General features: G+C 45.7%; 2 protein-coding genes across 6 annotated transcripts in view; both read right to left on the bottom strand.

Moving 5' to 3' along the window:
- Positions 1-14,810, bottom strand: part of LOC113937391 (adipocyte plasma membrane associated protein) — a 34,162-nt gene extending 19,352 nt beyond the window's left edge. Inside the window, exons 1-3 of one of the 3 annotated variants that reach the window (XM_027621626.1) lie at positions 14,633-14,767; positions 11,900-12,004; positions 3,325-3,441 (exon numbers count right to left, since the gene is read on the bottom strand). In XM_027621626.1, coding sequence (XP_027477427.1) covers positions 3,325-3,404 — 80 coding nt within the window. In that variant the 5' untranslated portion in view covers positions 3,405-3,441; positions 11,900-12,004; positions 14,633-14,767. Of the gene's footprint in view, positions 1-3,324; positions 3,442-11,899; positions 12,005-14,632 lie in introns of all 3 variants that reach the window. The other 2 variants (XM_027621625.2, XM_027621624.2) reach the window with 2 other exon arrangements.
- A 7,840-nt stretch (positions 14,811-22,650) lies between these two features.
- ACSS1 (acyl-CoA synthetase short chain family member 1) overlaps positions 22,651-25,380 on the bottom strand; it is a 66,287-nt gene continuing 63,557 nt past the window's right edge. For all 3 annotated transcript variants that reach the window (XM_027620887.2, XM_027620888.2, XM_027620889.2), the window contains one exon: positions 22,651-23,519. In XM_027620887.2, the coding sequence (XP_027476688.1) occupies positions 23,209-23,519 (311 nt within the window). In that variant the 3' untranslated portion in view covers positions 22,651-23,208. The remainder of the gene's footprint in view (positions 23,520-25,380) is intronic.

Raw genomic sequence — 25,380 nt, 5'->3', positions numbered from 1 at the left:
TTCCCCCTAACAACAGACTCAGCTCCAGGGATCTTCCCTCTCTGCTGGTCCTTCACAGCCTTCAAATCCTGCTGGTGGCACCCTCAGAAGACATACATGGTCGAAGCTCTTCTCCCCATGTCCTCAGCTATCACCCTGGTCCAGGCCACCATCTTCTGGCCCCCACTTCCTCCCTTGTTCCCTACAGTGTATACCCTCAACCCAGCACCGTGCACCTTGTGAAATACAGTCAGATCACAGTGTTTGGTTCTCACAGCCCTGCAACGGCCCCATCTCAGCCAGAGCCTATGGCCTTGAGGGGCACCCTTTCCCCTGCAACCTGGCCAGTCACCTCTCTCAGGTCCTCTCCCCCTTGTTCACCCTGCCCTCCCCAGGACCCTCCCTGCTGGTTCCTGACCTAACAGGCACCTCACACCTGAAATCCTCAGTCCCAGCTCCTCTGTGCTTTGCCCTCTCCCTGAGGAGGATGGCTGCTCTGACCACCCAGTATAATACTCTAGACCTCCCCCCAAAACCCCTTACCCCACTCTATTTTTTTCTATAGCACTTAGCAGCTTCTCACTTCTCTGTTACATATATTGTCTGTCTATCCCCAATAGAACACATGGCCCATGAGATCAGGGAGTTGTGTTTTTCACTGCTGTATCTCAAGCACCTGACATACAGGAGGCTCCCGATGAACACTGCAGGAGGGAGGAAGAAGTGAAGGAGAGAGCGGAGCAGGAGAATATCTCCCAATTCCCTCCCTACCTTGCCCTGAAGCAAGGCAGTTTCCTAGCCAGCCCATCGGAGTGGGAGAACCAAGAGGGAAGGGGTGGTTGAGGCTGTGGAATGATGAAGAAGCTTCCCTGTCTTACCCAACCCCTCTCTTCCCAGCAGAGCACTTCACTTCCTACTGCCTCCTCTGAGTCAGGCATGTACTCAGGACACAGCACAATTTCCTCTGAATTAAACTCCCCCAACCCACCCTTTCACTCTACCCTGCCTCCCAATTATGGCTTTCACCTGCTTTAAAAAAAAAACACTCATGATTTAACTAGGAGTTAATAAAGTTATTAATAGTTATTAAGTTAATAAAGTTATTAGATAGGTACCTACCGAATAAAACGAGGAGTTTTATTTCCAAAGGAAGAGAGCAGGGCTGCAACCTGCATACTTTGGTGAGAAAAGCCTGGGTTATGGAGATAGACACAGCTGGGTTCGAATTCTGACCTTGGAAAGGTCAGCCCTCCCAAGATGCATGTGAAGACTGAACAACACAAACATGTACAGCCCAGGGATAGAGGACAACACACCTGATACTCAGCCACTCCCTTCTGCCCAGTCCTTGACCTTGCCTAATTCCCTATACAAAGGAAGTCCTCAAGAAATACTTGTAGCATCAACCTAATTAGTACATCATGCACCATCCCTGCCAACAAGCAGCCTGAGTATTATCTCAATAGGGAAGCAAGAAGAAAACTTACATGAGAAAATGCAAAGGACGGGCAAGAAAGGGCCCTGACTCCTGCAGCCTGAGCAGCAGAAACATCAAGGAAGAATGGCCTCAGGAAGGCCAGCCAGGCCACGTGGACCCTTGATAAAGCCCGTGAACTCATAAATTCTTATCAACTCCCTGTTAACTCCCAAGTCCTGCTAACTCATATTAAGTCCCATTAACTCCATGTATCAAATGTATCCTAGAAGAACTGACCAACAACTTCCAGAAATCAGGATGTCATATATGTCCTACCTACCACAGTCCACCGGTCTTCCAAACAAGCAAGAAAGAAGGTTGCCTTGCATGGCAGGTTTTTGACAAAGCCCTGCAACCTTCCCGGTGACTGCTCCCTAGAACTGAAATCAACTGTGTAATAATCCATTCTGGAGGGGTGTGTACCCGTCCTTATCTTTCTCTGTGATATCCTGGTGATTGCTAAGTGTGGTCTCAGCTCTCCTGGGAGGTCACGTACACCAGAGGTAGACTCTCTTGAGGCACTTCTGTCAGCCATCCTCCCACCCAGCCAGTTGGCCTGATCCTGTTCCCCAGCGCACCCACTGGTGGAGAGAACAGAGGTGCAGCAGAAGCTGGGAGCTCTGCTTTCCCATCATTGTCAATACCGCAACCACTTACTTGCTCCAGACAGTGCATTTCCCTTCCTTGCTCTTTTTGCTCTAAACAGTTTGAAAGAAGCCCTTTTTGCTGTTGTCATTAACTAACTAGATTATCCAGAAAGCCCCAGGTCAGTTTCTATTGGGGTGGGTTGAGCCACATCCTTCTACCTGTTGACAGGGATTAGCAAAAGAGAACCCCTGTCCCCCACAAAGTGTGCTGGGAGCCCCCCACCCAAGACAGGACACCCAGTATGCCCTTGGGCCTAGCTCAGCCAGAAAGACACATGGAGGGGTCCACTGACACATCAGGAATTAGAAGCCAACACTGTCATGGGTCTAGAATGCTCAGGCCTTCATCCAATCTCAATCTTATGCAAGCTAATTATGGTTTAACAGCACCTTGTACCTTTACTAATTCTAAATCCAACAACAAAAAGTTGTTCTTGTATACAAATGTCAATCTAAGGTCCGAACTGTGTCCTCTTTGTATCTTTGTATTCAGCTGGGTACCTACCTTAAGCATTCTAGATGCTGAATATATTCTCAGTGAATTGAGTCCAATATAAACTTGAGCCTGAAGTTTTTAAATTTACTTAAAATAAACTTTCAAAAGCTTCACCTCTCTAGAAAGTTTCAAGAGGAAAGGGGAATTTACTTATCAAACCAGATTGCACAACCCTTTTGGCATAAGCGCAACACTGATGTCATAAATCATCACACCATTAAGAGCCTGGCTCTGCATTACTAGAATTACAAACGTTAGTATATTTCACAGGGTCCCTAGTTATACACTATTTTTTTCAAGTTATAAGGGACCATATTCCTCATAGATGCCCACCAATGAGAGGTAACTTAGGAAAAATATTACTAATTACAAGGCTTTTGAAAAATCAGTACTTATAAAATTTAAACAAGTAACTTAAACTTAACCTTTGTGTGTGCTTTTCCCACTTCAAATGAATTCAACATAAGCTTCTCTTATTTGGGGTTTTTCTGGGTTTTATATGTCCTTTGTATAGTTTTGTTTTTGAAACCATATCATGAACAATACCATTCACATATGGTGTAACATCTGATTCCACACAAAACTCAGGCACTAAAGAAATCACAAATCTCTCTCCCTCTCTCCTAGTAGTTTACCTTTCAGATCGAATTGGTTTGTTACCCTAGACACTATCCCACCCTACCCTTGCCAAGCAAGCCCTCCCAAGAATGGCCATGACAACTTACCTGAGAGGCTGTGGGTCTATGGGAGAATCCAGCAGCAGCATGGCTCCAAGCAGGGGAATGGTGAGGGAGACAGCTAGCATCAAGAAGGTCACTCGGAACACACGGCCACTAAAGGAGCTGCAAGAGATGAAATACACAAAGGCGATCAGCAGAGGCTCAGCTGGGACAAGCTCAGCTGGTCTCAAAGCCTGTCAAGCAGGAGCAGGCCTCTAGCCTGGTCTCACCGTGAGACCACTGACCTCTGTGGCTTGTGATGAAACTTCAGGACTGTTTGCTAAGATTGGCAAACGTGTCTCTGTGCTTTTTTTTAATCTTCCAGCTGTGTGGGAAATGCTTACCAGTTATTTGCCAGATAGTCTGATAAGGGGTACCTTCAACCCTCTAGCGGAGTCTCAAAGAGGGCAAATTAAAGAACTGATAATCATAAAAATGGAAGAAAAGAGATGCAATGAAGTAATGCAAACACACTCATCTACAAAGACGTGTTTTCCAAAAGCCACTATTTCCTGGCACTTGGATTCAAAGCAGCAACACTCAGTACTGTGGGTCCCTAAGATTCACAGCTTTGGTAGATAAAAGAGACAGAGACAAATTCATGAAGCAAAGAGAATAAAAAACAACCTCCTGAGCATCCAATTCTCCAATCATTCTGCCAATCACACCACACCTTCAAGAATTCAAAGCAAATCCCAGCTCTCTGCCGGTAGAGGTCTGACAGATACTGACAGTTACTTACAAAGAATCTATACAATCACAATTCCAAGTCACCACTACTAAAGCCTTGGGAAGATCTAAAAGCTGCCTTGGGAATCTTGTGTGATGTTTTTGGACAAATGACCAATGGTAAGTAAAATATTTCTCAAACGATCCTCACATACGCCATTACTCATCTGGTAAACAAGCACATTTAGCCTCTTGCTACTTCATAGGATCATTATTTGCTTTAAGTGCATTCAGATTTATTATATACTTACATCAAGATTAACTTCAAACAAATAAAATCATGAGCTCCTAAGGTGGAGAATCTTTTTCTATCCAAAAAAAAAAAAAGCTGACTTAAAAAATATCAAGACTCACACTTAACAAACACTTCACTGAAGGGCAGTGTTTTGTTTGACTTTTGACAGGCTAGTCTTCTGCTGTATAAACCTGATTCCAGGTACAGTACATAAATGTAGGGGCCTAAGGGCCAGTCCTAACTTTCCCAACAGCCAGCTATGCCACTTCAGGCAGGTTTCTTCACACGAAGCCCACGGGCTCCCCACTATGAAACAGGGCTTTGTAACCTCAAAGTCCTGCCCAATTTGAACATGCATGATTTTAATAAATGAATATGGCAGAAAATGAAGCATCTGTTTCTACTGGGTTGAAATAAAAGGCAAGGGGAAAGAAAAACAGGAGGGAGGGAGAAGATTCTCCCCTAGTACCCCCAGAAAGGAGAGCAGTCCTGCCAACACCTTGATTTCAGCACAGTGAGAACTGTCCGGGACTGCTGACAGAACTGCAAGTTCATCCAATGGTGTTGTTTAAGCCATGAAGTATGTGGTCACTTGCCATGGCAGCCATGTAAAACTAAGGCAGTTTTCTAATTAAACTATTTTTGTGGCCTGGAAGTGGGGTGCTGCTGCAACAAATACCTAAACATGTGGAAGTGGCTTTGGAATCAAGCGGCAGGCAGAGGAAGGAAAAACGCTGAGAAGCAGGACAGAAAATCTTGTCCAGAGTTCCTTAAACAGACTTAGTAGGAAAACGGATGTTAAAGACTCTGCTAGCAAGGGCTCAGAAGGTAGTGAGGAGTGTGGTAGAGAAAACGTAATATCATCGCAGGGGATGCCTAAATCGTTGGGAACAGACGGACACTGAAGGCGCCGCTGGTAAGGGCTCTGAAGGATGTCAGGAACAGGTTATTGGAAACTGGAGGAGAGCAGATCCTTATTATACTGTGTCCTGCAGCAATGTGGAAAGCAGAACTTGTATATGATGAGCCAGGATGCTAAGGCCCTTTCCAAGCAGAGTGGAAGGTGCAGCCTGGTTTCTTCTTCTCCTTTCTCTTCCAGAGCAGGACAGCATAGGGAGCAGCAGTGAGCACTTCCTTTTGCCTTTGACATTTCCCCCTTTGGTAATGAGAACCCTATTCTGTGTCTATCTTCCTTCTAATAATCTTCCAAAAACAAAGTTTATTCCTAACTTCCTTCTCTTCACTCACACAGGGCTCAGAGCCCAAACTCTACCCAGGCAAAAATGCCAGGTCACCAGCCTTTCCTTCTTCTGCTACCTGGGAAAGGAGGTGGTCCATCCCACAGACCCGGCTGTGAGAGGCCAAGGGTGCCCAGGCTCCTGGAAGGGGACCCGCAGCCAGGAAAGGAAAATTCAGGCCAACCTCTACCTCCCAGCCCTGTCTCCAAACTCCAGGGCCACAGAGTCTTCTAATGCAACTGACCGATGCCAGCCAAGAGTGCAAGAGCACAGGGCATGAAAATGCACGTATGACATAGATCAGCTATGAACCCAACATGACAGCAGGCTGATGCAACCTGCTGAGAGGTCTGCACCAGGGGAAGGAGTAAAGGCCATAAAAAGAGGAATGATAAAGACAGTGACAATAAGAACATGCCATGCAACGTGCTTTATGTGGGTAGTGAGCTAGGTGGAACTAGGTCTCTCTCTAGTTTCCGAAGAGAAAAGTGGTCAGAGAAAGACAAGTGGGGCCGCCCACTGCCAGAACTGGAAAAGCACGACAGGGCCAGGTCTGACTCTAAGGCTGCAGTCACCATTACCACCACCACCTACCGGGGACAAGTGGATGGGGAGAGGGTGCCCAGACCTAGAGCCCTCAGAGCCGGGGTTGGAAAAACTCAGCACACCTTGATCGTGACATTATTCTGGACGTTTTGTATATGTGGGATCATACAATATGTGACCGCCATGAATGACTCCTTTCACTCGACATGTTTTGAGGATCATCCAGGCTGCAGTACGTATCAGTACGTCACTCCTTTTCACAGCTCAATACTACTCCATTGTAAGTATACACAGGCATACCTCATTTTACTGTGCTTCACGGACACTGCATATTTTTTTTACAAGTTGAAGGCTCAAGACTTCAGTGGAGGAGGTAATTGCTGATGTGGTAGAAACAGCAAGAGAACTAGAATCAGAAGCGAAGCCTGAAGATGTGGCTGAGTTGCTGCAACCTCATGATAAAACTTTCACAGATGAAGATTACTTCTTATAGATGAGCCAAGAAAGTGATTTCTTGAGATAGGATCTACTCCTGGCAAAGAGGCTGTGAAGATTCTTGGAATGACAACAGAAGAATGGGAATAGCACATAAACTTAGTTGATAAAGCAGTGGCAGATTCTGAGGGGATTCCAATTTTGAAAGAAGTTCTATCAGTGCTATCAGCAGCATCACCTGTTACAGAGAAACTGCTTGTGAAAGGAAGAGCCAATCGGTATGTCAAATTTGTCTTACTTTAAGAAACTGCCACAGCCACCCCAGCCTTCAGCAACCACCACCTGATCAGTCAGCAGCCACCAACATCGAGGCAAGACCAGCAGAAAGATGATGACTTGCTGAAAACTCAGATGATGGTTAGCATTTTCAGACAATAAAGTATTTTTAATTCAATGTAAAGGTATGTACATTGTTTTTCTAGACATAATGCTATTGTACGCTTAATAGATTACAGTATAGTATAAACACAACTTTTCTATGCACTGGGAAACCAAAAACTTCATCTGACTCATATTATTGAGATAAAAGTGGTCTGAAACGGAACATACAATTTCTCAGAGGTATGCCTGTATCACAGTTGGTTTATCCACTCATCCACTGACAGACATTCAGGTGAAAAGGGGAAATAAGGAGTTGATGCAGTTTTGGAATACAGGTGAGGTTCAGAGGGATGGAGTCTGGACCCGACAACCAAGAAAGAATTTTTCAGGCATCTTCGGTGCAAAATGGTGGTTTATTAAAGCATGGGGACAGGACCTGTGGGCAGAAAGAGCTGCTGCCCCGTGGTCTTGAGGAGTGGCTGATTATATACTCAGGAGCTGGGGAGGTGAGGACAAAGGGGGTGTCCAGAAGGACTGTCATATGCTAAAGACTCTCAGGGTACTGGAGGCCTGGTTGTTGTCAAGCCAAGGTTGTTTTTCCCTCTAATGAGGCACTAACATGAAGACAGTTGGGAGTTTCCTGGAGGAATGTTACATTCCTCCTATCACACGTCCTTGTCAATGGGCTTCAGGTTCAAAAGAAATTTAATTTTCTTTACATTTCCTTCTGCCTCAGACTCCCTTAATTTTATGGAGGGAAGGGTGATGTTAGGGCTTCAGGAAACTGAGTTATGGGTTTCCTGGAAGTTAGGCTATTGGTAAGAAAGCTTCTTCCTTGAAAATCACTAGGAAATACGTAAACTGAGGGAGACTCCTGTGCTGCAGGACTGTGATCTCTATCAGTTCACCATTTGTTTTTCCTTCAGGGCAGCCAGGAGTGTCTGAGGAATGTCACATATATCCCAAAGTGGGGGGGGTGGTGTGTAGGGTACCAGCTTCTGCTTTGTCTTCAGCTTGCCTTCTGTTCCCTCATCAGAGTGATTACTTAATAGGTACAAGATGTTTTATGGGGTGATGAAAAGGTTTTGAAACTAGGAAGTGTTGCCCAACACTAAATATCACTAAACTGTATACACTCTAAAGCAGTTAATTTTGTTATGTGAATTTCACCTCAATTTTTAAAAATGTTTAATAGTGATGAAAATGTTCTAAACTTAGATTGTGATTATTCCTTTGTGAATATACTGAAAACCACTGAATTGGACATTTTAAAATGGATGAATTTTATGGTATGTGAATTTTATCTTGTTTAAAAAAAAAAAGTCAATGACCCAACTACACAAACTGCCATTCTGAAGCTGGGACACTCAACTGATTTTAAGTGGCCTAAAGTCTTTTAACCCAAAAAAAATACAAAGTACCTATATGGTAAAGCAGGGCTGTTTACAAGTACAATTGACAGGAATGGCTGATTCCGTGGTTCTTTTAAAAGCAGAATCCCAAGAGAGACAAATGCAAAGGTGCATGGTGCGGCTGCATTGCACACATCATTCGGGTAAGGTCCAACAAGGAAGTCCATGTCCTTGAAAGGGGGCTGATGTAATCACTCTTCCCCCAGCCCAGCAGAAGTGCAGTCCCTTAGGGGAAACTGCATTGTAAAATCTTTCACCACTGAGCTGTCGTTAACAAAGGTGGTGACACTCTGGCCAAAGTGCTACTTTACCTTTTCCTTACCTAACACATCCTTCTCATTTGTCTAAGACTCCTATACTATAAACTCTCCTATACCACACTGTAGCTTACATTTTTTAATGTAAGGTAACTTTTTAATGTAAGGTTAACCTTTCACACAATAGCAAAAGGCTCCAGAAGAAAAAGTCCAGCCAGGACTGAAAGCAGGTGCTTCCAGCTAGAAAGACAGCTAGAAATTGGGAGCCAATACTTGCCAGAATTCTAGTGAATGCCCTCTTACAATCCAGTCTAAAAAGCTGAAGAAAAATTCAGAGGCCATCCAGTCAGTGCTCCCAAAGGTGGCCAGTCCCTGGACTGCCTACACCAGATGACTGGGGCAACTTTAAACAAGGCCCAGGAATTCTGATTGTGCAGGCCAGTGTGGGCCTGGGGACCCTTTTTCTCGTGCTCCCCAGTTGTTCCCGATGTGCTAGATACCCCCAACCTCGTCCAACTCCCCAACCGGTGGCAGATGTCCATCATCCCCCTGGCTGATCATGAGACACAGCCTCTACTGGAAAGTTCTATGGTCAAGTTTTACAAACACTTAAACTCCTTGAGCAGTGCTGTCCAACAGAACTCTCGGCAACGACAGAAACACAGCAACCACTAGCTACGTGTGGCAGCTGAGCACCTGGAATGGAGCTAGCATGTTATCTAAATGAGCCAAAGACGGCCACTGTGCATTGGCCCTACGTTGTTTGTTTCTTCACTGCAGGCTGAAACCCATTAGCTCAAAAGGCCCACTGGCACCAAACTCAAACTTTTACATACCTGGTTATTTTTAAAATAGCCAAACAAGCAAAGTTTTTGCCATTTAGAGTCTGCCTGCTTTGCATACTCTGTAAACTTCGCCACTGGCAATTACCCATTGATAAGACAGGGCCTGGAACTTTTAAGGCCCTGAGCTGCTGCCGCTGCTGCCCCTGGAGCTCTCTGACCCAGAGACTGACCTAGATAGAGGAGACCCCTCTTCTCCCCGCCTCACTCCCCTCCCCTTCTGGCCTGTGGCCCCCGGCTCCTGCCATGAGAGATTGCTCCCACATGCAAACCTGTCCAAGTGTCACCCAATAAAGCTCATGTGTGCCACTACCACCTCATAGTCATTTTTTTTCCTTGATCAGCCCCCCAAATCCCTCAAACTCCCTACACAGAGCGAATGAGGAACTGAATTTTTACTATTAGTCCAATTAATTTAAATAGCTACATATGGCAAGTAGCTAGCACATCAGACAGCACAGTTTTGGCTCATTTAATATTCCTTCACACACAGCATTTAATAATCAACTACACTCATGTGCCAGGTGCTATCCAAGGCCCTGAGAGGACAACAATTAAATAAAGTTTCCTGCCCTCTGCATATTCTAGTAAATAAGCAGATACCAGACAGTGACAAATACAATGAAGAAAAATACAGCAGGATCAGGATACAGGAGGAAGGGGAGGCTGGCCACACACACAGGGGTCAAAGCAGGTGACCTCTGAACAGAGACTTCAGTGAAGGTGGGGAAAAAAATCAAATACCTGGGGCAAAGCAATGCAAGCAGAGGTAACACAGTAGGACTCAACAAGAACTTGGCACGAGTGAAGAATACATTCTTTAAGGGGTTGTTTATCTTTAAGCCCCCATTCCCAAACCTTGGCCACAGAGACAGAATGGCCATGGCAGGCAGGCAGGCAGGCTGAGACATGGTGAGCGAGGGGAAGCTGCTGGAACAGGTCTGGCCCACAGCCAGGGGCAGATCCAACAGGCCCGGAAAGCCAGGGAAGTGCCGGCCAGTGTGCGGGGGCGGGGGGGGGGGGGGGGGATGTCCATGAAGGCTACAGTATAAAGCAGTTCCCTAATTCTTTTACTTGGGGGACGATGGCTGCTCGGGTCACCTCATGCAACACGTTCTAAGAAAGACACTTTCCCTTTGCTTGCACTGACTGGGCCCAGATGTGTGCCCTCGGGAGGAGCAAACCTTTGACCTCCCAGATGCCTGCAATCACACCACCCTTCATGGGCAAAGCATCCCCAGTCCTGTAGGAGTCCTTCAGATGGTGGGGCTTGCAGAACTTTCCTGGTTGTCTTAGAGTTTGTCAAAATTCCCCACAAGATGTGGTGCCCAGAGCTCAAAGCAAAGCTCTAGTCTAAACCATAACTGTCACTCCACAAAAACGGCTTTAATTGCCGTAACTGAAAAACCAGGAGATTTCACATAAAAATCTGGGTTTCCAGCTTCTCTTGAAGAAGCAGAGATCTATGAAACCTGTGAAAAGGCTACAGGGCAGGTGCACGGGGCTTTCCACTCTTCAGACAGACACACACGCTCCTCTTCTCCTGGCCCCACACCTGCTCCAGACCTTACAACATCAGGATTTTGTAAGAACTAAACCAAATGACGGATGCACGTGCAGTGCTAAGAACAGGGTCTGGAACAAGAAAAGTGCTCCATAAATGACAGGTAGCAGGAGTGCTGCTCTCCTGGAGACATCTGAGTCTGTGACTGTCTGGCAGTGGGACTTCTGTACCCAAGCTCTGGGCACATTTATTTTCGCCCAAGGTTCATTCCCGCAACCTCACAGTCACCTATAATTCTGCCTTTCCTCCAGGTTTGCCCCCTGCCTCACCTTAACTTAAACAAAGGACACTCCATTTATTCCTATCCATTTTCACTGACAAAGTGCTGCACATTCCCATCATATTCTCTTTCCCAATCTGTGCTGACACATCCAGGAAGGCCAGCAACTTCCCTTCCAGATGCAGTTTGGGAAATCAACTTGTTTGCTCCAATCCCTTGGAAGAGCCCAAAGTGATGCTCACCTCCTTGAGGACATCTGCACCCTGAAATTTCCTACATTTCTAAGGCCAAGAGAGCAATCATGTTGATACAAAGGAGTTGGCAATAACTGCTGGCTCAGCTTTGTTTTGCAAAATCCTCTGTAACTTCACCAGGCAAACCTAAAAGGTGTTCTCCACCCCCTTCTGCATATAGGACATCAGGGCCTTGAGTTCCAGACCGTGGAACAAGACTAATGACTCCATGAGATCAAAAACAACCTGTGATTTTGTGGAAAACTTATTAGCCACAGATCGATGGACCAGAGCCCCAGGTGTCAAGGTGACCCCTGAAACCTGAGAAAGTCAAATAGCAGCAAGCCCAGTCTTTAACTGATTGCACCTTGAATTTGTTGGTTTCTCACATTCCTTTAAACTGGGGCTCCCTGACTATATATGTCTTCATTCATTTTAGCATTGAAAATAAGTTAGAAACAAGTTAAGAGAGCCATTTGAAACACACACCCAAGGGGAGGGATGAGAAGAAAATGCTGATTCCTGACTCCTCATGACCACAACTTTATGATGGCCCCATCTGTCTCTCCACCTTGCCTTCCTTACTCTTCAGTCCTAAAAAGGGAAAAGGAAAATGAATGTAGTAGAGATTCTTATTTAGCTTAAAATCCTTTAGTTTATTGAAAAAGCAGCAGTTAAATTTCCAATATATTCACTCTTCAATCCTTAACAGTTATACAGAGACATTAAACAGCTATTCTCTCTTCCCAGACTGAACTATGTTCCAAAAGAGAAGGAATAGTATCAGTGTTACAATCCTCCTGATAGAGTTTGCAAAGCATTTGGAGAAACTGATGCCAAATAATAATAATTATAAATTTGCACTAGTATGTTAAAGTGATAGCCCATCTATATTCCACACTGAATAAAAGGACTTAATGACCACATTCCCCATTATAGCTTAAATACAGAAATTCAAGAACTTTGGCATAAAACCTTATTTCCAAAGCATAATTTTAAAAATATGCTTCTCAATCACTGTCCAGCTGCCAATGCTATCCGTATTCATTCATTTCTGCATCTCTTTTGACTCCATAACTCTAACTTTATATAAACCACTTCACTCACACAGACCTCAGTGACCTCAGAGGACAAACAGAGCTAACAACACATTTCATGTCAAAAGTCAGGAGATTAGCTAAGGTATCACTGGGTGTCCCTTCCACTAAAATCTACTGTCCTACTTCTGTTCTCTTGACTGAACAACATATCATTCAAGGTCTTCTTTTTCCTGCTTAGCTCATCTAAAGTTTACTCTATAGTTGTCAGATTTCTACTTCCTTCAGATTCCTTTAATTCACCCACTATATACAATGCTTTCTGCCGTACAGTGAACCCTCAAGTTTTAAGGTAAATCAAGAAGACAGTGAGGTACTAGAAATGACCACAAAAGAAATGAAAAATAGAACTGCATCAGAAAAATAAGAAAAACAACTACAGAGTTACAATAATAAATGTAGAAAAAGTGAAAACTCACTTTGAAAAAAGAGACCATTACAGATATATAGAAATGGGATCAAATACATAAGAGAAAGAGAAACACGGGAAAATAAGAACAATGTTCATGGACAGGGAAGTCAAGAAAATGTCTTAAATACACACAGTTTTGTAAAAGGCACAGTGGAAAAGAACAGCAGCAGATGATGATTCTGTAATATCCAATTCATCCTGCCATTAAGTGAGAGACCCCACAGAGAAACTGAGAAACAATGTAATTAAATCAGCCCCTCTGCCTTGCACTCAGGAGTGTCAGAGAAGCCCAACCAACAAATGCCCTCAGGTGTATCTATATGCCCTGGTTTTCAACACACTGCCCCTCAGAGCCACCGGCTCTTTCACTTCCCATGTAGAAGTGTGCGAGCAAGCCTTGTTTTCGTGGTTTCTGGTAGTAAAGCACTGTCAGTCCTTGCATGTCCATTCTAAAAGGCTCCTCAGTCATCAGCAGACCATGACTTAACAATATCCACAATCACTTGTCCTGGTTTGCACTGAAAGTCCTACGTCTTTGGAAACCTCTGAGTTTATTCAGCATATTACTGACATTTCCACCAGCCCCGGGAGTCAAATATTACCAAAATCTCTTCTCTGCAAATTGCCTTTCTAAAGCAAAACACTCCTCTCTGCTACAGCCCTCAGTCAAGTGTGGTCCTCTTATTATCATCAGTGAATACCCAGTCTGTTCCCACAGAAACTAGCCCTCATTATGTACCACACCCCTAGGCACACCGATAAATACTTCCAATATTTCTATCAACTTATAAGTCAATCAGTTCCACAACTTTGAGGTTGGTCTGCACAGGGCCTCTTGGTTCTCCCTAAAAATTCACAAGAGACTCAGGAGACAAAATTAAAGACAGAAGTTTAAGTATTATATTTTTAAATGTATGTTTAAGGATCCTGCTTCAGTTTTTAGCTAACAAAACATAGTATATGTAAATTCTGTAAGGTTCAGAGAAGCGAAGGCCAAAAATCAGAGATTTTTTTTATTAGGTAGGTATCAACTAGTTTCCTATGCTTCTCCGTCCCAATGAGGAAAAATGTGCAAGCCTAAATTCTCACAAAAGTTGATTAACAATGTCACTTCTTGTTCTCTACTTTTTCCTGAAAACCACAATGAAACTCATCACACAGCGAGAGGTGGGAAGGTGCAGAAGAGCAGGTGCAGAGAGGCCAGCTCTTCGCTGGAACACGAGGAGTGACCCAAGCATGCTTTTGGACTTCCTTTCAGCACAGTGAGAGCGGGGGACTGGGAAGACCTAGGACCGTGGCGAGGTGGCAAGGTGGTCCTCCCTCGGGGGATCGGGTACGCCAGCAGGAAAGATGGGGGGGAGGGGACGAGGGAGCTAGGGAAAGGCGAGGAAGCAACAGCTCTGTAAGCTGGGGAAGGAGTGAGGGGCAGAAAGGGGCAGATGCGGATTGAGGCGGTCTCGGGACCCCAAGAGCCAGGGAAATTGGCTGAAATTGGGCGCAGGGTGCACCCAAGCCTCAAGGACCTGGCAGGTGCATCCGCTTGGTCGGAGCCCGTTTCCTCCCCTATAAAACGAGTATTGCTCGGGGAATTAAATGGGATGGCGCCTGCGGCGCGCTTGGCAACGCATTTACCCAACTGCTGTTATTGCCGTCCCAGTGGTTAGGGAGGGTCGACCCGGCCATTCGCGGCCCACGGCCAGGGGCCCGGCCTACCTGCCGTCCTTGGCCTCGGGGGCCTGGCCATTGTCCGTGACGACCTGCGGCCGCAGCGGCCGCCGCTGCCGCAGCCCGTCCGCCTCGCTCATGGTGCGAGTGCCACAGCCCCTAACCCCGTCACTAACCGGGAGGGAGCAAGGCCGGCTCTGCGCCCGCCCGCCGCCCCGGCCCGCCCACATCCGGGCCCCGCCCTCGGCCCCGCCCCGACCGCGCGCGGAAGTGACGTCGCTGGCCCGCCCCTACTGGCAACTGGCACGGAGGCTCCTAGAGCGTGTCTGGGCGGCACTTCCCGGCGAGTGCGAGTGGGCGGACGCTCGGAGGGCCCTGAGCCAGTGCGGACGCTTCCGAGGCCCCGGAACGCGCGTGGTCTAACCCCGGGCTCGTCCAGCCCAGCGCCTGCGCTTCCTGCGTTCCTTTATTGCTGGCGGTGGGACCGCAGTAATCGTTAGGCGCATAATGGTGCAAATGGGCGGTGCTGGGCTGAGGTGTTGGCCGTTTGTGTGGGTAGAAGATGGCCCTGCTTGTTAAATGACAAAGACCCGGTTCGTATAGGCGGGGTAAAAAAAATAACGAGTTCGTACTGGAGGCCTACGAGGGCCGTAATGTCCACCTGAAAATCGTGACCCTTTACGAAACAGATCCTGTTAAGGGGAAAATTTGGGAAATATGCTGCCGTTTGGATTAAAGCCATTGAGTACTAAATCTTTTTGCTACAACCAAATATTTGACAAGGTTTGTGAAAGGGTTACCCTTAGAAGTAAAAGGGGGTATATAGAAATCATTAATTACAACAAATAAGGTCTAAGCACGAAGTGATCATTCATTTAACAGTATTTTAGTCAGCTAGGTATATTTCTAGGTGCTGGGAGGTGATGGTGAGCAAGCCACAGACAAGCTCGCTCACTTACTGAAATTAAACTAGTGAGAGATGACTTTAATCAGGTCATCATAAAGATAAATGTGAAATGTAAAAATTGCATTAAAGGGGAATAATATGATCTTGTGAGAGCATTTGATAGATTAAGAACCTGAGAAATGACTAGGATTTTGAGAAGAAACAGGATTTCCAGGCAGAGGAAACCAAATCCCATTACTGTGCATCATCTCTAGAAAAGGCATGTTCAAAATGAAGTATTAAGAATTAATTTCCTTATTGCACTTAAAGACTTCCCTGATCAAACATGTCATTGCCTTTCTTAGTGTTAGGTGGCAATAGAATCCCATATGACTGTTTAATAAGAGATGAAGAACCAGCATGAGCAAAGTCTGAAGAGTTCTCATATAAATCTAGTTCTGCAGGGATTACCATGCCTGGCAGAGATGTAATTAAGGCCTCGGCAATATTTTACTTCATTTCCTATCCAATACAACCAGTATAGCTGTTAGATCCAGGATAAAAGTTTAAACAGCACTGCATGATCTGGCCCCTTTCTTCCTGTCTGGATTTTCCCTCCTGCTGTGTTTCAGACACTCAGCATTGCTTGCTATTTCTAATTCTAAGCCTCCCTGCCTTTGTCCATATTATTCCTTCTTGTGAAAATGCTTTCCTTCACCACTTGGCCAAAACAACCTTTGTCATTTAGGACTCACTTCAAGTATCATTGCTGAAAACTCTTCCCCTATTGTGTCTAAGCCACTTTGAACATGCCCCAAGCATAAGATTTAGCTCGTTGCATTGGAATTATTTGTATTCCATGCCCAGCATTAAAGCCTACCAACCAAAAACAGCCAGGAACATACCTGTCAAAAGTAAGTAATAGTAATAAGAAGTTAGATTTATTGAACTTGTTGCAGCAAAGAAATTCGCCAGAAGGACCTGTGAGGCTCCTCAAAAATGGGGTTACAGAAGGTCCTTGAGGGGTTAGGGCTGGTGTTTGTAAAAGATGGTATTGGCAGCGATGGGCCAGAATTTGTAAACTAGGAGACTCATTGGGGGAGTCAGTGGTCTTACCTGGAACACATGAGTCCAAGTGAAGTTACTGGGAGATCAGCTTGTCTTATCTGGGAGCAAGTGGTCTGAATGAGCTAAATTAAAAGGTTTGAGTTTAGATTGTGTTGGGTGGCACAGTTTAGTACCGTTTTTCATGGTGAGATCCACATTGCTGGTTGTGGTTTGTTTCAGTTCTCTACCGAGGCTCTAGCCTAGCTGCCACCCAGTTATCAACAGGGAGATGGGATCAATGTAATTGGTTAGAACAGGTTTCTCAACCTCAGCACCACTGATATTCTGGGCCAGATAATTCTTTGCTGGGGATGGCAGGAAGAAGCTCTCCTGTGCATTGCACGATATTTAGCTGCATCCCTGGCCTCCACCCACTAGATGCCAATAGTATCCCACCTAGTCATGATAAGCAGTAATCTCTCCGGACACTGCCAAGTGTCCCCTGGGAGACCAAGATAGCCCCTGATTGCGAACCACTGGGTTAGGCCAACCAAAAGCGACCCCCACACACCCTGAGAGTGGGGATGAGGCCCATTTGCATTGAAACTCTGGCCCATGTGGAAGGCACTTATCTCAACAAATCAGGGCTCTGCCAGCAGGGAAGGAGAGGCAGTGATGCTGAGCAAGGAGCCAGTACTGTGCCTCACAGCTTAGACTGGAAATACTCCCTATTTCCAGGCCACTGCTTTTTCCCAATCCCATTCTGTTTCCATTTCTTTTGTAGATATCTCCTGAAAGCCTTTCAGGTGCTTAGCCAAGTGCTGTGACAAAACAAAGGTGAAATAAGGTGAGCCAACTTGCAGACATGTTATGATCTCAGAGGGGAGATAAGCATGATAACCGATCTAAAACAGTGCCACAGAGGAACCACACAGTGCGTTGGGGGCCACAGGGAACAAGTCCCATCAGGTAGCAGTGCCCAGAGAAGGTTTCATGGAAGAAGTAGAATTATGATGGCAGGTTGAAGGGATGGAAGAGGACACAAAACAGGCTTAAGAGGGAAGCGTGGGGTGGCCATGGATTGGTCAACAAGGGGATAACAATCAGGGTAGACTGCAAGGTTATGAGTAATCAAAGAAGAATCATCTAAAAGATGCTCTAAAGGGGTGAAGAAGAGCAGCAATAGACAGAGCGCTTCTCCCTGCCCCAAATCCAGGAAAGCAGGAGTGACCTGCTCCAAACAGAAGTTCAAGCTAAGTTGTTGTGTTGTGATAGGAAGTTCTGGTGTCAGCTCAGGTGGGAGAGTGGAGAGTGTAAAGTTAGAGAATGGAGACTAACTTGTTCAGAGTAGAAAAAGTATCCTAGAGATCATCCAGTTGCCAGACACAGACATTCACAAAAGCCCACTTAAGATGAGGGAGGGATTTATTGGAAGGTTATGGAGATAGCTCATGGAACTCCAACACAGAAAGTGCAGCCTGGCCTCACAGGGACTGGTACGAGGACCTGGAGAAACAGGAGCAGTACTCCTCTCAACCTCCCTCATACCTCACTGTGTTTTGCCTCTTCATCCCTGGTGATTCAGTGGCAAGCCTTGTTATGGGACTGTCCGTCTTCCTCTTTGCTGCCCTCTATTAGAGCTGGATACAGTGATACAGGCTAGAATCTGGCCTTGAGTTAAAAGCAGCAATCTAGGGTTTCTTTTGGCCTCTAGGAAAAGTTCCTGCTTTTCCAATAAAAAGGAGAGATAGTGTCCTGCCCTTACTTACCCTCCTCTGACTCCCAGAGTTATGCTTAGAATGGCAGTAGCATCTTGTGATGGTGGAAAATCACCCTGAGGTCTAAAAGACAACACACCAAGAAGAGAAAACCTAGGCTAACTCCTGCCAGCAACCATGTACCCCTGGGCTTCTGGGTTACATGAGGAAAGCCACCCCTTGTGCATCCAAGGCCTGGTCAGGTGAGCGGTTTGTGCTTGCATCTAAATGCGTCCTGATATGCCAGGGTTCTCTGGTTGAACATGCCCGTGGCAGGAAATTATTGCCTCAAGCCCAGCTCTCCGTGACCTCCTATTTCATGTATTCCACCAGCTAACTACAGTCTCTTTGTCCACAGTCCAGATTCCTGGACTGAGACTCTGATGCTCCCAACTTTGGTGAGGTGCCCAAGTCTGATTGCCGTGTTAGAGGACAGGGTCCCATGTTCCACTGAGCATTCAGGGTGGGGAGGACTGAGAGAGGAGACTAGGTGGCATAGGCATGAGCAGGGCAGGGCTGGCACACTGAATGATGTCTGCCCCAGTGAGAAGCAGGCAAGGGGAGAGGTGAGGATTAGAAATAAGCTGACTGGACAAAACTGCCTTAATTACCCTAATGAGGAGGATTCATAAGGTCAACCCTGACTTGGTAGGAAAAGGTGCTCATAGGAAAGACATTCACCAGTTGGCATCTGCATAGACCTAGACATTCATTATTGTTACCTCTGTTGAGAAGTGAGCTCATCTGCTCCATCGGTTCCTTGGGTAACTCGTGAATCACATTTCATTACATCCAGAAACCATTTCTTGAAAGCAACTAGTTATTTCCCTTTGGACGATTTCTGCTCTGCCTTTTTGAGCAAACGTATGCATATGTAAGTGTTTCCTTGGCTCAAGAATAAAGAGATGTGTGATTGGCTGAGGTGACATCTTCCTTGGGAAAGAATCAGCCCAAAATGAGGCTGTGCATCCAGAAGGCTGCTCAGCAGAAGTCTGGTCTACAGGAGCAAGGAGACTAGACAGTTACCCAGTTGGTGGCTCTTACCAAGAAAATCCCACCCTGTCTGCAAAAGAAGTTGGCAGGCCATCTATTCCAACAGACTGTAAACTCCTTGGTACTTACCAGTCTGTTGATGATGTCCTAGGTCAGCCAGCCCCAGCCTTCTTCCCCTTTGCTCTTTCTAGGTTTATTTAGACTTGGATTTTGGCCCTCTGGTTTCTCACCTCCTTGGCCATGGTTGGTACCTTTTGGTGCAGGCACCAGGGGCACTAACAAGCTCCTTCTCTGCTATTTGGAATAAAGACTGGTGCAGGCAGGAATTTCAGCTTCACATTTAGCAAAGGCCACTGTGAGGGAACTCCCTGGGGGTGCGCTTGGAGGGTCACAGCTTGCCTCTGGCATGGCTGATTAGGAATAAATTTGGGGGCATCCCCCCATCTCCCCATATCCTTAAGATAGGGAGAAGAAGAATCTGAGCAACTGAACAAGAGTGTAGAAACAGAGGCTTCTTTTTTTCTTACCCCTCTTTTCGTTCCAGAGAGCAAGGCAAGTGAGAACAAAAATGATACTCCGATACTTATAAACCAGGGCAGCAGGCAGGAGGGCTTTTTTGGAGACAGAAGCTCAGGGAGGTGAGCCTAGTGCAAGGAGCCACTTTTTCCTGAGTGCATCTGCAGGCTCCAGAGGAGAAAGTTAAGAGGCTGTGCAACATCTCAGACAGCTCGTTCTGAGTTGGGTCGGGGACACGCTGGTTAAGACACCCCCTGAAGCCCAGGAGACGGAGCAGCGGCTGTCGGTGCCGGCTGTCCCAGCGCCGCACCTGCTTGCATTGGTTTCCCTCCCTCCCTGTTTCACACCCCCATTCCTCACGCCTGTCCTGAGGGTCCCATTCCTAACTAAGCAAATCACCTACATGCAGGCCCTCATCTCAGGGTCTGCTTCCAGGACACTGGAGACTAAAGCAGTAAGAGATCTAGAAAATAGAAGGTGAGAAGTTCCTCAAAAAAGGAGACCAAATAGGCAAACACTATATTTGAGGAGATAATGATTGAGATACTTCCAAAACTGATTAAGATGGATATTGAGCTACAGATCCAAGAAGTGCCTCAGAGCCCATGCAGGATGAATAAAAACAAGTCAACAAAAGATAATACTACAAAAACCAAAGACAGTTGGTATTCACAGACCTAGAAATTATGTATTTATTTGGTTTAATCCTGTTATGCAGCAAAATTCCCAAACTGATGAAGGGAAAACTCACATAGCCCCAATTAGAGCTTCACTGAAAGTCAAATTGGCATTACCACCCCTTCCAAAAGCGCTGTCTCCAGGAAAGCTTCTTCTTGGCCTGGATTTAGGCTTCTTACCCCTATCCAAGATAACAGTTCATAGAGCTACCCAGATGTCAACAGTAAAGCACCTTAAAGAAATAATAATAAAATAATAAAAATAAAATGTGGTTGATATTCTTCAAAGCTCTTGCAGGAAGGGGCCACACATTTGGTCTGAGCTTGGGGGTCAAGCGTAGAGCCAGACAAGCTCCATCCACATCCCAGCTCTGCCTCTCCCCACCTCTTCTGTGAAGCTGGGATAACGGTGTCTGCCTCAGAAGGCCACACGAGGAGGAGATGGGGGGATGGAATCCAGAACCTTATCGGGGCCTCCCTGCACACAGTGCCCAGCAGTGTAATGTGACCATTACTGCTGTTCCCGATGTTGGGTATCCTGAGGGTGGTCGGTGCAGTGGGTGCAAGTCAGCTCTGCAACAACCAAGAGCTCATGTTAATTCCATGGCGAAGTCCCCTCTTTCCAGTCAGGCTGGGGAAACTGGGTGAGAATTCACACTCCCTTTTCTTTACCATGAACTCATTGCGGTGGGTAAAACAGGGGTCCAGGCTTTGTAGGAGCCGCCCAGACTGGGGCCTCTCACACCCAACTCCCGTGGCACCAGTTCAGTGTATTCTCTAAAATCAGCTTCTCCGTTCAGCGAAGGACACAGAAACCGATGTTCTCTCACGTCTAGAGAAAGGATAACCCTGGGTCAGGGAATGTCTCTCTCAGGCAAGCCTCTGCTGCTCACGGATGCAGTCTGTGACCCTGACATCGTTTTTGCTTCCTCATTCTAATGGGTGTTCCAGACCAGCGCCCACCACCAGAACTGTGTGTGATGGTGGGAATGTTGTTGTCCATGCTGTCCAATCTGGTAGCTACTGGCCATGTGGCTACTGAGCATGTGAACTGTGGCTACTGCCACTGTGGAATGGAATATTTTATTTTATTCCATTCCATTCTATTCTATATTGTTTTTTACTTACACCTAAAGAGCTACGTAGAACTAGTGTATTGGATAGCACAGCAATCTAGACACAGGTTTACCAAGCAACAGTCTGAGATGGGTGAGCTCTTAGTCTAGATTTCCTCCCTGTAATGGGTTTCCTCCCCAATGGACTATTAGGTGTTCTCTTTTGAATGAATAGGCCCCTTCCAGTTTTGTCCTTAGGATTATATTCAGCAACAACAGCATTATTTGATCAAAAACATCACCACAGGGAGAAGAGGATGAACAAAATAAAGCTTTATCTGAACTGCCCTGGTCACTATCCAAGTTTATATCCAAGCCACTTCATAAAAAGTGCCGTAACTACAAGCTGCCAGGTCCACCACACATGCCACATGTCTCTGTTGCTAAGCATGGCTTGTTGCTTAGCGACAGAGAACAGACCATCACTCAGTGTATCTGTGGGCTACAGCTAATGGCCACCCCGTTGGTGTCACAGGCATACTCACCTAATCAGAGAGAAGCAAGCATAGTTATGACCTACAGTAGGTGTTCAGTACCCCAGACACCACTTGAACACCTCCACGGCTGCAAGGCACCATATAACATGGAGTACAGATAAGGACGAATTTTCCCCGTTCCCAAGGACCCAGCTCAGCAGCTGCCTTCACCTGTACTCCATGCCATTGGCCCCTGAATGCTTAGCTAATAAATAAACACTTTGCAACCTAATGATTTATGTCATCTTGCTAGTGTTCAGATGACTTAAGGCATACTTAAAAGAGAGAGAGAGAGAGAGTTGATTCAGAGTTCCAAGTCTCATCCTTGGACCTCTGTGGTTCTTCCCAGACCAACCACAGAATGAAGGGCAAGCAGTTTTCAAGGACCCATTTCTAGCCAAATTAGGGCCCTAACGAGGAGTCACCTGAGTTTCCATGGGCTTCCCTCCCTGAACATCCCCACATATTTGGAGCATGTTGACCTCCTACCAAGAGGCATCCAAGGTGGAGAGGGAAGTCTTTCCATATCACAGCTTGGAGAAAAAGAGTACATGAGTGGTTCTAGAACTAAAATCAGAGCACATTCGTACCACCACTTCTTAAGAGTTAGGTTTTATTATACATAAACCAAGGGAAATAGAAATATATATCAAAAAAGGATGCTACGAGCTTGAAAGTTCTCAAGATAGCTGTATTTAGACAAAGGTACAAACATTTCCAATACAGATTCCCCAATATGCCAAACATTAAAAATGCACCCTCTGACCATCTCCACATTTCCCCATGAGCAGAGGCACAAAAGATTTTCATAACTCTAAATGTTACAAAGAGCGTGTACATGTAAATCCACATACTACATGTATGTATTTGTACATTCTTCCAAAATATAAAAGTATAAAAATAAAATATCTGCCTTTGTATCTAGAAACATCTGGGAAAACACATGATTGCTTCTACTTCTCAGTCATCTGAGCAGGCACACGTTACCAGGCTTTTCACCTTCCTGTGCTGTCAGGAGGTAACACAGAAATGGAGATGACAGTGACTTTTCATTCCAGGAAACCAAATTCAGGACAAGGGGAAGCAAATGCTAAGCATGTCTGATAGTACCTCTTCATGGGTTCTCAGCAGCAAGAAGGCAGGGTTTAGCACAGACTTCACACTGGGGCAGTATGGGTTATGCTCTGGGAGAGGACTGCTTCTGAGACAGCAGGAAATGACCACATCTGAGTGCTACATTCTGGAAGGATGGTTAGGGGTGTGGGCACTGGGTCTTGACCAGAGCCCATCACTGAGAGGCAGCTTGCTTGTCTTTGTACTTCTGGTAGGCACTCAGGATTTCCGTGATGACACTGGGGTCCTCCAGGGTGGTGGTGTCCCCCAGATCCTGAGCTCTGCCCATGATTATCTTCCTCAGGAGCCTCCGCATGACTTTTCCAGACCGAGTTTTTGGAAGACGCTTCACTACCTGGCAAGGAAGAGGTGCAGCATTCAAGTTTGTGTGGTACCCAGACTCCCAGCGGCATCCAATTTTGTTGGCATAAGAAGGGCTCTGCCCAGGGGATGAGAGCCTCGCTGGGGACTCAGGAATGAACACGACTGAGGTGCCAGGCCCACCCTAGAGAACATGGGGGCCTGTGGTCTCTGGTTTTATCTTCCCACAATCTAGACATAAACTGAAATCAACCCGAAGGATCAACCATACGTCAGGGGTTTTGCTGAAGTCCTTCTTCAGGCAGGGTCTGCTGGTACCCTGGTCTGCCTCACTGCTGATACCTCTGTCTCCCATTTGCTACATTTCTGAGGGCTCCCCAGTAGCAACAGAACCAAGCATATGCCATGGCAACTCATCTCCACCGACTGGCCTGGCCCAAGGTTGTTTTTTGCTGACATAAAAGGTAAGAGCTACTACTTTAGAGAAAAATGTTGTCTTGTTTAGTGTTTGAAAATTTAGCATTTAACTTTTCAAACAACCATGGTCCCCTTAATGTCAATAGCAGTATGTTAAGAGCTGTGTTTGGGGCTCTTTAACAGTTACCCATCTTTTGAAAGGGTTGAGTTCACCTAGGGGAGTTCGGGTTTCCCTGAAACTCTGGTCCAGGCCAAGAGCTTGACTTTGTATAAGACCAGGTGAGTCTGGGGCCATGCCTCCCTCAGAGGACCTCCTCTGAACCAAGGAAGGCTGTGGGGAAAATGTTAACAAAGAAAGGAGTGGAAACCTAATGGGGCTGGAAAGGTGGCCCCATTATTCCCCAGACCTGACTCCAACACAGACTCCCTCAGATAGGGGTCTGGCAGTGTCTCCCGCACTAACATCAGGAGATGTGTTCAGAAACCACATAGGGGCTAGGGAAAGCTGGTACTTTCTACATGTTTCTCTATTTAAACTCTCTAATTTTTAGAAGAAGGTAGAGACTTAAGACAAAATGAGAGGATGGAAGAATTTATCCCAAATGAAAGAACAAGATAAAGCCACAGCCAGAGGTCTAAGTGAGACAGATATAAGTAACATGCATGATGGAGAATTTAAAGTGACAATCATAAGGATACTCACTGGACTTGAAAGAAGAATAGAAGACTTCAATGAGAACCTTACCACAGAGATAAAAGAGTTAAAAAAGAATCAATGAGAGATGAAGAATGCAATACATGAAATTGGAAACAGGCCTGATACAATTAGCAGCAGACTGGAAGAAGCAAAGGAACAAATTAGTGACCTAGAAGATAAAATAATGGAAAATAATGAAGCTGAACAAAAGAGAAAGAATTAGGAAACATGAGAATAGACTTCAAGAACTCAGTGACTCCAACAAATGTAAAAACATTTGCATTATAGGAGTCCCAGAAGAAGAGAGACGAAAGGAGGCAGAAAATTTGTTTGAAGAAATAATAGCTGAAAACTTCCCTAATCTGGGGAAGGAAACAGACATCCAGATCTAGGGGGAACAGAGAACCCCCATCAACAAAAGCAGGCCAACACTAACATGTGGTAGTTAAACTTGCAAAATATAGTGATAGAGAAAAAAATCTTAAAAGCATCAAGAAAAAAGTCCTTAACTTACAAGGGAAGACCCCAAAGGCTAGCTGGAGATTTCTCCATAGAAACTTGGCATGCCAAAAGGGAGTAGCATGATATATATTCAAAGTGCTAAATGGGAACAATCTGTAGCCAAGAATACTCTATCCAGCAAGGCTGTCATTCAGAACAGAATAAGAGATAAAGAGTTTCCCAGACAAACAAAAACTAAAGGAGTTTGTGACCACTAACCCAGCCCTGCAGGAAATATTAAAAGGGACTCTTTTTTTAATTCTTTATTTAAATTCAATTT

The sequence above is a fragment of the Zalophus californianus genome, chromosome 8 (genome assembly GCF_009762305.2).
Source record: "Zalophus californianus isolate mZalCal1 chromosome 8, mZalCal1.pri.v2, whole genome shotgun sequence".
In the NCBI taxonomy this organism is placed as follows: domain Eukaryota; kingdom Metazoa; phylum Chordata; class Mammalia; order Carnivora; family Otariidae; genus Zalophus; species Zalophus californianus.
The sequence above is the reverse complement of the archived record's forward strand: the minus strand, read 5'-3'. Positions and strand labels throughout refer to the sequence as shown.